This window comes from Ziziphus jujuba, chromosome 1 (genome assembly GCF_031755915.1).
Source record: "Ziziphus jujuba cultivar Dongzao chromosome 1, ASM3175591v1".
NCBI lineage: Eukaryota > Viridiplantae > Streptophyta > Magnoliopsida > Rosales > Rhamnaceae > Ziziphus > Ziziphus jujuba.
In genome coordinates this window covers 47034404-47047657 of record NC_083379.1, presented here as the reverse complement: position 1 = coordinate 47047657, position 13254 = coordinate 47034404, and the positions used below count along the sequence as shown (strand labels likewise).

At 35.1% G+C, this 13254-nt stretch overlaps 3 protein-coding genes and 1 non-coding gene across 4 annotated transcripts; 2 read left to right on the top strand and 2 right to left on the bottom strand.

Moving 5' to 3' along the window:
* Positions 1 to 1408: 1408 nt before the first annotated feature.
* LOC107435093 (uncharacterized) lies at positions 1409 to 4529 on the bottom strand. The gene is made up of 3 exons (XM_060814730.1): positions 3852 to 4529; positions 3290 to 3420; positions 1409 to 2616 (listed from the first exon to the last, which is right to left on the bottom strand). Exons 1-3 carry the CDS (start codon positions 4149 to 4151, stop codon positions 1830 to 1832), a joined length of 1218 nt encoding a protein of 405 aa, XP_060670713.1. The 5' UTR covers positions 4152 to 4529; the 3' UTR covers positions 1409 to 1829.
* A 915-nt stretch (positions 4530 to 5444) lies between these two features.
* Positions 5445 to 9841, bottom strand: LOC107435092 (photosystem II stability/assembly factor HCF136, chloroplastic). The gene is made up of 9 exons (XM_016046641.4): positions 9406 to 9841; positions 8433 to 8668; positions 7963 to 8093; positions 7730 to 7862; positions 7340 to 7462; positions 6537 to 6611; positions 6123 to 6238; positions 5817 to 5901; positions 5445 to 5687 (listed from the first exon to the last, which is right to left on the bottom strand). The coding sequence occupies exons 1-8, from the start codon at positions 9758 to 9760 to the stop codon at positions 5835 to 5837; spliced, it is 1236 nt and encodes a 411-aa protein (XP_015902127.3). The 5' UTR covers positions 9761 to 9841; the 3' UTR covers positions 5445 to 5687; positions 5817 to 5834.
* Positions 9842 to 9932: 91 nt separating this feature from the next.
* TRNAA-AGC (transfer RNA alanine (anticodon AGC)) lies at positions 9933 to 10005 on the top strand. The gene has a single exon. It is a non-coding gene; the product is annotated as a tRNA-Ala (tRNA).
* A 322-nt stretch (positions 10006 to 10327) lies between these two features.
* Positions 10328 to 13109, top strand: LOC107435071 (endoglucanase 12). The gene is made up of 6 exons (XM_025067785.3): positions 10328 to 10758; positions 11140 to 11562; positions 11664 to 11750; positions 12056 to 12208; positions 12309 to 12593; positions 12681 to 13109. Exons 1-6 carry the CDS (start codon positions 10555 to 10557, stop codon positions 12993 to 12995), a joined length of 1467 nt encoding a protein of 488 aa, XP_024923553.3. The 5' UTR covers positions 10328 to 10554; the 3' UTR covers positions 12996 to 13109.
* Positions 13110 to 13254: the final 145 nt, after the last annotated feature.

Genomic DNA, 13254 nt, shown 5'->3' with positions numbered 1-13254 from the left:
ATCACTTCTTAGAAACATTTTTTTTGTTTTGCTTTTAGCCACCTAAAAAAGAAAAATAACCTGGTGTTGCATTTCAAATCATTGCATTTGGCTGGTTGGATGTTGCAATTGATGCTTAATATCTCTGCAAATCTCAACTTGGCTATGCAAAATGGTATCAAGCCAAGTTACGACGTCATTAGGGCTTTTGTTGATAATTATAGTAAATTAGATGGATTGTCCATAAAGGTGGACAACTTGTTTTATGTTGCCCAGGTCACATGTAATTTTTTGAAGCAGTTCTAAGCATTCTTATGTAAATAATGCCGGTGTTTCCACCACGTTTTCAAAGGGAAAAATAAATAAATAAATAAATAGGACTCTTTAAATGTTATTCAGGTTTTCTTGAATAGCATAATTCTTCTTCTTCTTCTTCTTCTTCTTTTTAATGAATATATAGGAAATGTTCTAGGATATTGGATATGGAACCCATTATTTTTTCACTAGCATTTTGAATATTGCTTCCAATTGGTGTTAAATGTTATGAGATGGAGGAATTACGTTGTAGAGTTGGAACCTGACAACTTCACTCACTGGCCGGCTCTTTTTAAAGATGTCTTAACACTGATGCTGAGTCTTCCCAAGTGTAGACGGTTTAATCTTTTCTGTAGGAAAACAACTTCTATCTAGCTTTCTTCCCGCTGAGCCGTAAGACAAAAGTATGAGTGCAGGTCCGTCTGATATTTAACCGCATTGCACTTCTGTTTATGTGTTTGCTCAAGTTTTTAATAACCTTGTTCAAAGGAACTAAAGCCCTTTAATATTTGTGGATATCTTGCTAACCAAGTTGGGAGTCGAAAAGGAGGTTGGAATTTGGATTGGATTTGCTCTGAACTGTTGATTTTATGCTCATATATATGATAATACATCAGAAGAATCTTATACTTTCATGTTATTTCTATAATTAAACGAGGAATGTGCTTGACAGTTTGCTGCAACCTTCGATTAGGACCAGACTTTTATTTAACTGAGAAAAATATTACGGTAATGGTAGTGGTATGATAGATTTGAAGCATATTTTTCCAGAATGACAAGACGAGCGTCTTATAAACAATTTGGAAACTTTTTGGTCCAATGAATATTTTGGAGGATAAAACTACATAAAATATTTAAAATTAATGCTCAACTTGAAAAACAAAACGTTTAGAGGAACTGCTAAAATGTTTAATTTGCCACGCCTCATATCTTGAACGTCCTCATTCGCTTAGTTATATTTATGAAAGGTTCTAATGGACATCGATGTCCAAATTTTTGTCAAAATTGTTACTTGACCACGTTTAATCCGTGAGAATTATGGGAACTAATATGGCGCTGGGAGGATCGAGAGCTTAAGGGCAACACATGATAGCGAAATGAATATCACAAAAAATTTGAGAATAAAAATATATATAGGTAGTTCTTTATGCTATATATACACACACACACACACACACACATATATATATATATATATTATATAAACAAATTTTGCAAAAAAACTTAAAAGATGTGGATATCCTTTTTGCATTTTCTTCTAAGGCATCAAAAGTAAAGGAACTTTTCTAGCACGTATCTAGGTTTGGTTCAGCTTGCTACCTTGTTTAAGAACATAAATCAGTTGCATCCTTCATTTATTTCCCTTAACCTCAGCCTCCTACCTCAATACAAACGAGAAAATTGTATTGCATATAATTCAAAATGCTTTAATTTGAGTTCTTTTTCCTGCTTTACTCTCTATTTACTCATTTGGGTGCCAGTTCTGACTGGCCTGATCAAATAATCGATCAAAATTTGTAGCAAACCAGAGTTGATCAATCAAGTGCAGCTTTGCTTCTTCGCCCCGTTATTGGCTTAGGCAAGCCATCGAAAATTGGTCTTCCAATGCCCACAGTTGAAAAAGCTTGTAGATCTGGTTTCAAATTCCATTTGGATGTTGACCAGATTGATGCAGAACTATTACTCTCTTGATCCTGCAAATTTGATGTACTCGAAGACTTCCTCACTCCAAAAAACCCATCTGGAAGAAACGAATCTCCAAAGCTTACCGGTAATGGGTTCAACCCAGTTGTTTCAACATCAGTTGCTAGAGTAGTTCGACTAGCCGCTTTAGGTCTAGGAGCTAGACGCTTTCCTGTTATTGGTGAAAACCCGCTATTGCAGCTGTTATCTTCCAACAGCAATTCAGGTGTTCGAGAGAAGTCAGCTTCAGATTTCTGACGCCTTCTAACAAGTTTCTCGCTCCACCGATCAGAGTCTCCTTCCCTAACTTCTGTAACGTGAGTGACATCAGCCATACCATTCTCATCAAAAAAACCATTAACCATGCTTTTCGACTTCCTATGACGTTGCAAAGGTGGGTTGGTTGTTCTTGGGAGTAATTTATCTTCCAAATAGCTTGCCGTTCCTTTTCTGTACGTTCCCATGTCAAATTCTTTAGATTTACAGCTTTGTTCTGCTGGTTTAAGCCCATAGTAACCTTGTAAAGAGCACATAGCTGAGGAAACGTGCCGCGGAGAAGAGCCTACTCTAAGGGACTGGAACGATTCAAACAGATCACGGTGCATGCTCTGAGTTGAGATCCGATCAGAACTACTCTGTCTGTACAAGTGTAAAAAACAGTCTATTACAAGCACTCTTTCAGACAAGAATTTAATAGCAATGAGCTTTAGAAATATGATGTATATATACCATTAATATTTCAACGAGCAAAGGTATAGTTATAGTATTAATAGCTCAACAAAACAAACTCTGACCATTCAGAAATTTTTTGCTAGAAGAATGGAATTATATATGTAATCATAAGTAACAGAGATATGGGTAGATGCTTCAAAAGTAACTCTAGCTCCTGTTTCCTATCCATTTCTGTGTGGTCTGCAATAGGTTCATATTTATTGCTTCCCCCTTGATCCCTCAACCCAAAGATAGAACTGACCTTGGCTTAAGGTGATAGCTCTACCAAAACAAATAAATGGCCCAAGTCTAAGCATCACAAGCACCATTCAACCATCACAAGTATCACCTATACCATTTTACTATTCCCCAGCAAAAAGTAAATATGCAAACATTTCAACTGCATATGCATTAACCAATCTTTGAAACCCAACATACCTTTGTAAAACATGATAATAAACGATTCTATATTTAAGGGTTGTAAAGTGTCCAAAAAAAAGAAGAAAAAGGCAGTCCCCAAAAAAAAAAAAAAAAAAAAAAGGCAGACTTTGCGTATGAAAAACGGCAATTAGAATTTGATATAACGTATAGATATGATTACCCAGGTGTACTGGAACCATTTGATAAACAAGGAGATGGAGGGTGCCTCCCAGGCAGTGGAATCTGAAGAGATTTAAGGGCAAACATCTGAAGATCTGTAACGAGGCCATTCAACTTTTTGATATCGGCAACCTATAAAATCGCCATAAAATAAAAAAGGGAAAAAAAATCAGATAAGTTACTGAAACCAATCTAATTATTATCAGAAAGACATAAATAAAGGTAAATAATTAAGCCGCACGAACAACAGCTAGCTAGTTCTGAAGAAAACAATTTAACATTTTGATTGCATTATTGGCCTCAGGTTAATTGCGTGAACAACAAACTACCCGTGCTTCTGCTTGAAAATTTTCGAACACCATGTTATTTATACCATTAGGATCCAAAAACTACCTTTTTTTTTTTGTTTTTGTTTTTTCCTTGAGAAAAGGGACACAGAAAATCAAATATATTGTTTTACATCCATGACCGATATCAGAATATTGGGAATCAAACACATCCAGATCAATCAATTTCTTATACATACATATACATATTTAAGTACAATATACGTATGTACATACCTCGACTCCGTATTTGATAGCAACGCCAGCTAGCGTATCCAATTTAGAAACGGGGTGTTGGATGTAACCGACACCAGGAGGCAGGGGAGGAGAAGCAGGAGGAAGCGGCGGCAACGAGACCGGTAACAATGTCGCCGAAGAAGAAGAAGAAGAAGATGATGGAGAAGACATCGAATTGGACGGATATATATTCCGGCCATTGTCTCTCTCCTGATCTACTCCATATCCACCATAATCGCAGCAAAATTCACTGTAACTTCTAATTCCATTCACATTGTGTCTCTCTCTTTCCATCTGCATCTTTCTCTATCACACAGCACCCTAATCATTCCCTATTTACGATTCACCAATTCCAATTTTCTGCGACTGCTTGATTGCTACAAACTCTTTTCTTTTATAAAATCAAATTAAAAGAATAATTAAAAAAAAAAAAGTCTTTGATTAGAAGTAGAAATAAAGAAACCTAGATCTAAGACTCTAAAAGGCTGGTTAGATTTGGAGAGCGAAGAATAGGTTTGTAGATTGTTTAACTTTCTGGTATTATTATTATTATTATTATTTTTTCTCTATTTTCTCGATGACTGTTCCTTCCAGTTTTTCCGGTAAAATGGATGAAAGATTCATGCGCTACTTCTCTCTCTCTCTCTCTTTCTGTTCTTTCAAAGGAAGGTGTCAGAAATATTAGCATTTAGCAGTATTTATTATTTATTTTAATAAAATGGATTTTTTTTATTTTTTGTTTTATTTTTTTTGCCCTTTTCGTAAAAGAGCATTTTTATTGATTTAGAATCAATACGATAACAGGAAACTGGCTGTTACGTGGCATGGCGGGAATGCTTCCAAGTTCCACCGAAGCTGGGATTAAGTACATTGAACCCACTTAGGTTAACCCGGATCTATGCTGGGCTTGGTAGACCAACACATCATACGTAATACAAACTTTCTAATCTTTTAGAGATAAATAGAGATTAAATGCGAAACAAATAAGGAATCTTAAAGCATATCTAGAATTAGTTGAAGTTTAAAATTTTTTTAGATTTTTAGATTTATCATTAATGATTCTTACTTACACGTGAGATTGAAGCAATACATATTCAAATATTCAATTAAAAAGGGACATTTTAGACCACAACAGGTAATTCGCTTAAAATTATACCATCGTTTTCCTTGTTCTTGGGGGAACTTTTTTTCTTCGTTACTAATCTTCCTTTGACCATTCAAAATATGGGTGTGGCATCTATTTGGATAATCAAATTATTTTCATTGCCTAATTTGTGTGATGGTAAATTTTGACCTACTCAGAGTGTTATTGCTCGTGAAGCAGACCCTTGATAATTATGCACATAATTAGAGTGTGCGGTACACGACTTTAGGCCATTTTCTGGATCTTGGACTCGGTTTTTGTAGTGTTCTACCATTTGCATATAATAAATATTATTTATAATTTTAGCAACAACTATTTCAGAAACTTTACCCAAAAACAACTATTTCTGAAAACATTCTACATGATCAAGCATGTTTGAACAATTATTATTTATTTCTTTCTTGCGAAAGCTACACAGGTTTAACATTCAGAATAGAACAACAAATGGGTTTCACAATTAAAAGCCATGGCACACCTAAATTTAGGCTCACTAATTGTAACAATCAATAATGATAGTTTTTGGATATTTTATCCTTCAAAGGACAACATAGTTAGCGCAGATAGTGATTTTGATATGTGTAATAATTACAAGGAAAGTGCATTATCAAATGAATAAAATTTTGGTCTCTCTTCTCTGCTTAAATGAAGGTATAATCAATTCATAATACAAAACTGCAACCATTATTATGGACCTGCATAGATGCAAAATGTTAACAAATTTTTGGGTCATTTCATATGGTACCAAAAATAGAAATTAAAGTGAGAATCATAAAATTAACATGAAGGTAATAATCAAACCCAAGAGGAGAATTAATCATTACCGTGTATATATTGCAACTTTATCCAAGATACCGTAGCAAGACTCCATCGTTACCCAGCACAAATCCTTTCTTGTCATCGATAAACCTGCGTACAGTATAGAATTTGTTAATATAGTATTGTTTCTTTCATTTAGCCTTTTTTTTCCCCACCTAGATTGCTAACATTTTCCCTTTGATGCTTTGCCTTATTCTTCTCTTGGACGCTAGAAAGAGGATTATCTTATCGAAATATGAAAAAGAGTACAGTGGTCAACATATAGAGAGAAAATGAATCGTCCAGCTCTTAAGTAGAAGGTTAAAACTTACTTTACTGAGTATAAATTTGCAGCAATATTGTCAGCTGCTTTGTCACGTGTCCATGTTTTGCCACCATTGGTTGTTCTCAATAGTACCCCACTCCCCCCTGCTGCCCAAGCCTCTTCCTGAATAATGAAATTTTCAGCGTACATGTATAGCAGAACTGACTGATTTAGCACAAACTATCATATATGTAAATACATATATATATATATATATATACACATACATAAATATTTTTATACGGGACTAGACATGTATGTGTTCTCAATAATTATTAAACCGTAGAAATCAGCTATTACATGAATTGCAGATATTCATCCAGTTTTCTTGAGTGCATAATGAAGATAATGAAGTATAGAAGGAGGAAGTACGCTATTCCTCAATGCTAAGTACATAAACAGGAGGTGAGAAAACCCTTACTGTTGAACGATACCCAACGTCAAGAATGCCAAAACCCCGGCTTTGCACTGGAATTTCTTCGAAGTCCTCTGATATCTGAAACAACAAATGACAATGATACTTCAACAATAAAATATAACAACGTCAAAGGTTGAAGTTAAAATATCTCAGGTAAGTAAGCCCGTGAAGAAGCTAGAAAGGCATTATTACTGTGAAACTCATGAATTATCACCTTTCAAATGATCTCTTGATACATATAAATTAAATATTATACTAAAAGTCTGTAATTCTACATACATTAGGAAAAGTAACACATCCCCATAGAGAACATCAAGAAAGAAGTTTCTCAAAATGTAGTAGATAAAAGTTGTATTCAATTTACTGTAAACATTGTTTCGTAAATGATAAATGGTAATTTTTATTTTTATTTTTTATTTTTTATTGTTTTTTAGTTTAAGGGTTTCGAGCTAGCCCTCATTGGGTATTCACTGATATTAATTTGTCCATTAACCAATACCCATGAAAAACCAAGGTTCAAAAAGAAAAATAAGAATCAGAAACTGAAGACTGCTTTATCATTATGCTAAAAACAATAAAGTAATTCGTTTTTATTATACGAAATTTTGTTCTCAAAATAGTAGAAATTTCTTCTCCTTATATGTTTGTTTAAAAAAATTTCTTCCCAGAATGTTCCAGAAGATAAGTATTTAATATAGTGATGTTGCAGCTCCAAAAATTGCACACAGGTAAACTTATTTCACAGTAGGTGTAGAATCTATGAATCCATATACTTCATATGTAGATATTCTTAGATGTTTACTTACCCCTGTACCTTTGCTAAGATAGAGTCCCCCTCCACGAACAAGAAGCCAAAGACCACCATCAGCTCTCCAACCCATATTTTGAATTCTTCTAGCAACCGCTCTGTTATGTGGTTGCCAGAAGGGCTGATATTGTACAAAGACCATAAAATTGCAATTCATAAAAATGAAAATCAAACTTATAAATCATGATATTAATAGGTTGCAGAGTAACTATTAGGTAGAGAAGCTAAAAAGGATCACAAAAATCACCAAATTTTTGTTTTGCATGATAATTGATATATCGCATAACTAATGACATGTATATGACTTAGAATGCAGCAGCACTAAAAATAAGTCAATACTTTACAGATACAATGCTTGATAGAAGATTATTACAAAGGAAAATCTCACCTGCCCAGGCTGCCAAGTTAGATAGAAGTTACCACGGCTTGAGACAGCAACATAGCTTCCATCTGGTGAGCGGTTTACTGTGTTAAAAGTTCCTGTGTAGTAACTTGCACCGCTAATACCACTAGAAACTGTTCTGCAAGTGCAACAAAGCTACATGATTGAAGTTGAGCTACCGAATTGAACCTTCCTTTATTGGTTAATGAGGTTAGATTAGTCTCTCAGCAGAAGCATACCTATTTAGAGTAGCTGAAACAGTCTCCTGAACTGCAGCCTTCCAGTTGTAACCCCTGTTTGAGGTGACATATATTGCACCTTGGTCGGTCACCATCTCCGCACTCTTTTCACCAGTTGCCTTTATATATACCTGGGGTGCAATAATTAAAAAAAAAAGGGAAAAAAAAAAAAAAAAGGTTGCACGTAAGCACACTAGTCAACTAGTTGTTTTGTTAACAAAAGATGGTTATCCAGAAAATTTTAATATTATGTTGGCAAAGAGGAAAGACAGATTTCTTCTATATGGTTTCAAGTTTCAGGATAAGCACAAAATCAAATACTATGAGGAAAGAAAGATGTGGTAAAGTACATTAATATGAAAGCACCAACATGGGGGAAAAAAAAGAAACAAAAAATATTTTGAGGATGTGTTTTGGTTGATATCAGAGTTGCACTTGGAATAATATTACTCTCATACTCAAATGATTACCATATCTCCAGGAAGTTGTGCACTAAGTGGCATTCTTTCCCAGCTTTCTCCAGCATTAGAAGTGTACAACAGGATTGCAGGTTTCCCAACTATCCATCCCTCCTTCCCTTTGAAACTAATGGAGTTAAATCTGTAGTTAAAATCTTCATCTTCAGCTGAGGGTATTGAACGTGGAACCCATGTGTTTCCACCGTCTTTTGTCTCCAAAATGGTTTGCCTGGTTCCCAAAAGAAAACCTGACACCATAACCGACCGTCAAATTTTGTTGCATTTATTTGAGAATGAGAGGGTAAACACTGGATCAGGGAGATAAAAGGCTCAACAACATAGTTGGAAGTCAGAACACATTAAAAATAGGGAAGAGTATAAAAGAAAAGGACTTGTAGAGGCCAAGTCATGTTGGAAATGCTCCAGAAACTCCTTTCAGAACAACAATGTCGCATTTGTACGGTAGTTGAGTTTTTACTTCCTATGAATTTCTGGAGCTGATTCCTTGACCATATAATAGTGGTTGAATAGGTAATTTAGAATTCATTGGATTTAATCAGAAAATGGAAAATGAACAAAACTATGCAACATTTGAATTTCAAACCCCAGTCAAAAGAACATATACATTCAGGAACTGATTTCCTTTTTTTTTTTTTTTTTTTTGGTTTTGTTTTTTTCAGCTTTGTTGGGAACAAAACAATTAATCATTCATCCAATATTTTTTAGGCTTTAGCCATGAAATTCGCAAGCTTCTCGGTTCTCTCCAACGAAAAAATTTTTAGAAGAACTAAAAAAAAAAAAATGGGAAAGTAGAATTCAACACGGAATTAGGAATGGAACTCATGGAACCGAGTAATTCAGATAGTTCAAATTTTAAACTTGAGCAGAATGAAATTGTGAAAATTTCAAAATACTTTCCCAGCAACCAAACAGCAAAGACAGAAAGAGAAAGAGAGAGATAAAGAGTAGCTGTGAACTCACTCACCATGTGCTGGGTCATCGGGAACAAAAGCAATGTCGAGAAGGACGACACCAGGGTCGATTGGGAGGTAAACTCTTTCCCACTCGGAAAGTGCCGTCTCTTCGGAGTTGGCCGGTTGTACGGAACCAAAGAAAGGAGCAGCCAAAGATAGAGAGATAGCTGCTGTCTCGGCAACGAACCGCCTTCGACAGATCGAAGATTGCTGGAGCGGAGAAGAAGAAGCTTTAGGAGTAAAGCGACATGGAAATTGAGGAAATCGAAAATGGCTGCAAGGAGTGGTGGCGAAGAGAGAAGTTAAAGAAGGCTTGAGGTGGATAATTGCTGGTTTCGAACAGTCTGTGAGTTGCAGAGTCGCCATTGAAACCGGTACTTTCTCTCTCTCTCTCTCTCTCTCTCTCTCTCAGTCTGTCTTATCTTCCTTATCCAAAATCCTAACTTTCTAACAGCTTCGCGGGTGATTTTGAAGCAATGAGGTGTCGCAATCAAGTTTAATTTTAGTTTGTATGTAACATTCCAACACTCCACAACCAGGGGATGTAGCTCAGATGGTAGAGCGCTCGCTTAGCATGCGAGAGGTACGGGGATCGATACCCCGCATCTCCATTTTTTTTGTTTAATAATAATAATGAACAAATCAGGCATTAATATTTTCCCTTTGTTTTTCAGTCAATGTAATCAATCCTCAACAAAATAAATTAAAAATCATACTTGTTATGAAAAAAATTACTTACTAGTAGATATGCTTAATTAATTGGATAATTTTATTGAAAATATTATGTTTAAACAATGCATCATATTTATGCTTCAGCTTCTCATTTATTTTTATGCATATATAGTATAATATTTATGGATTTAGTTTCCACATTAAATGTGTTTAGATTAATGTAATTAATCTTTAAAAACTAAAGAGGGAGCTAAAGCTAAATTAGCTAATTAATTAATTAAAACTTGTCATGGATTATATATTATCTCGCATGACGATTTTGTAATAAATGATAAATATCTGCTGATAAGTATGAAGTCAATGTTAATCCCTGCTAGAATTTTCCTTATAAATATGCATGTCTCCAATTCTGAATCTCTAAACTAAACCAGTTTTATTCATCAAGAAGAAAAACTAAACCAATTTTCTTTCTTGAAATTGTTATAACCATGGTTGTTATTTGCAATTTATGTGCCATTTTTGGTTTGTCTATCTTCTTTTTGTGGTGTCAAGGAATTGCTTCTATAGATTACAAGGCAGCACTCACAAAGTCTCTGTTGTTTTATGAGGGGCAACGCTCTGGAAAGCTTCCAGTTAACCAGAGGGTGCATTGGCGAGCAGATTCTGGGCTTAAGGACGGTCAAAATGAAGAAGTAAGATGTTCATTAATCTCCATGGCCATCCATATATATATATATATATATATATACACACGTATATATGTAGCCTCGACTCTTGTTATAAGTAGGTTTGCATGCCTACACTATAATAGATTTAAACCCCTAATTACAAGTCCAGTACATGTAATTAAGGGCCCACACTAATGACTTTGTAAGCTTATTATTTTAAAATTATCAAATATATATATATATATATATGTATGTATATTATATAATAATATAAATCTACAAGTTAGTGTTTACGTATGTGTCATCCACAATTAACGACAAGATGATAATTATATAGGTGGAGTTTTTGGCCTCTCTTTGGTTTAACCAAGTTGCTTAATAATTACTTATGCGGAAATCATGCAGAATAGTGGTTTTGACCTTGTTGGAGGATACTATGATGCTGGAGACAATCTCAAGTTAGGATTCCCAATGGCGTTCACAATAACAATGCTCTCGTGGAGCACCATGGAATTTAATAAGCAGCTAATGGCGAAGAAAGAGCTGTTGAATGCATTATATACCATCAAATGGGGGACAGATTACTTGATGAAAGCTCACCCGGAGGCTGATGTGCTTTACGGTGAAGTTGGTGATTCTGATTCAGACCATAAATGCTGGGAAAGACCAGAAGATATGACCACGCCAAGGACTGTATTTAAGATTGACGACCAGCATCCAGGCTCTGATCTTGCTGCTGAAACTGCCGCTGCATTTGCTTCTGCTTCCATTGCTTTCAGACCCATAAACCCAAAATACGCATACAAACTTCTAGTCCATGCAAAACAGGCTAGTTCCGGCCTCTAATTCATATAAAATTATTCTTATTAATTTCTTTATTTTAAGCAAATTATTTGGACCTAATTTTAATTACATTATGTTACATGTAGCTCTTCAACTTTGCTTGCAATCACCCTGGTCTTTATCAGAACAGTATTCCTGCGGCTGGAAAAGTCTACCCTAGTAGTGGGTACGAGGTATGAAGGTCAACTTATTAACGGAATAATAAAATTATTATACTTATTAACGGAATAATAAAACTATTATATACATATATAGAATTTTGCTATAAAATCTATTTACATCTTTTATATTAAGCACGTTTTTATATTAAGCACGTATCTAATCAATTACATATTATCTACAAAATATAATTAATAAATTATATGTAATTGAGTAATAAATTACATGTAATTAGATAACGTAACAAATTATGAATTATATAAAATTTATTACATAGGCCTTCAATATATTTATATTAAATTATATGGCTTGATGGTAGGATGAGATGGTGTGGGCTGCTGCATGGCTTTATCGGGCTACCAACGAAATGATATACTTGGATTATGTTGCAAAATCAGGAAATGTAGGTGGTACCAGGTCCATGGTCTCATGGGATGACAAATTTGTGGGTGCTCAGGTCTTGGTTGCAAAGGTAAATCGATCAAATAAATGTTAATATTGTTTTCTATATATATTTATAATATACGCATAGATGGACTTAAAAGTTACTGGTTGGAATATTGGTTTGGCAGCTTGTTTTGGAGGGCAAGGTTGAGGCTTCCGGAAAATGGGCAGAGTACAAGAGCAATGCGGAGCAGTTCATATGCAACTGCATTCAGAAAGGAAGCAACAACGTGAGGAGGACAGCCGGGGGACTCCTTTGGTTTCTACCATGGGATAACATTCAATATGTTACCACTGCTTCTTTTGTAACCACAGTTTACTCCAACTATCTCACGGCCAATCACGCCTCAATTCAATGTGCTGGTGCCCAAATGACCAAGCCCTCTGACCTAGTTGCAAGCGTCCAATCACAGGTACGCACTCACCCATCTCCTGATCATATATGTATATTATACTTGAAATTGATATTTTCATAGCTTTGATATGTTGTTTGATATTAGGTGGACTATATATTGGGTTCAAACCCAAGGAATATGAGTTACATGGTTGGATTTGGGTCGAATTTCCCTCAGCAAATTCACCATAGAGGAGCATCTATTGTATCAATCAAGAAGGATAGAAATCCAGTGACATGTAAAGGAGGATTTGATCTTTGGTACTACAAGAATGCACCAAACCCAAATGTTTTGGACGGAGCAGTGGTGGGTCCGGATGAGAATGATGGATACACCGATTCCAGGTCTAATTACCAGCTGGGTGAGCCAACACTTGTCACTAATGCGCCATTAGTTGGTGTTCTGGCTCATTTTGCTTGAGTCTTACTTGATTCGTATGCCCTGGGGCTATTCATATATTTGTTTTTAAATGTGAATTTTTAGTTTTCTTAAACCCAATTTCTTAATAAAACCGCATTCATTTTCTAATTTCAATCGAAATCTAAACCGATATATAGTCTCACGCATTTTTAAGTTTATTGTACTCATTTTTATAATGCAGAAGTGCTTTCTCTTGCTTGCACCATGTGAAAGCCCAATTTTTAAAATAGGAAAGAAAAAAGCACTAAATATACAAGAA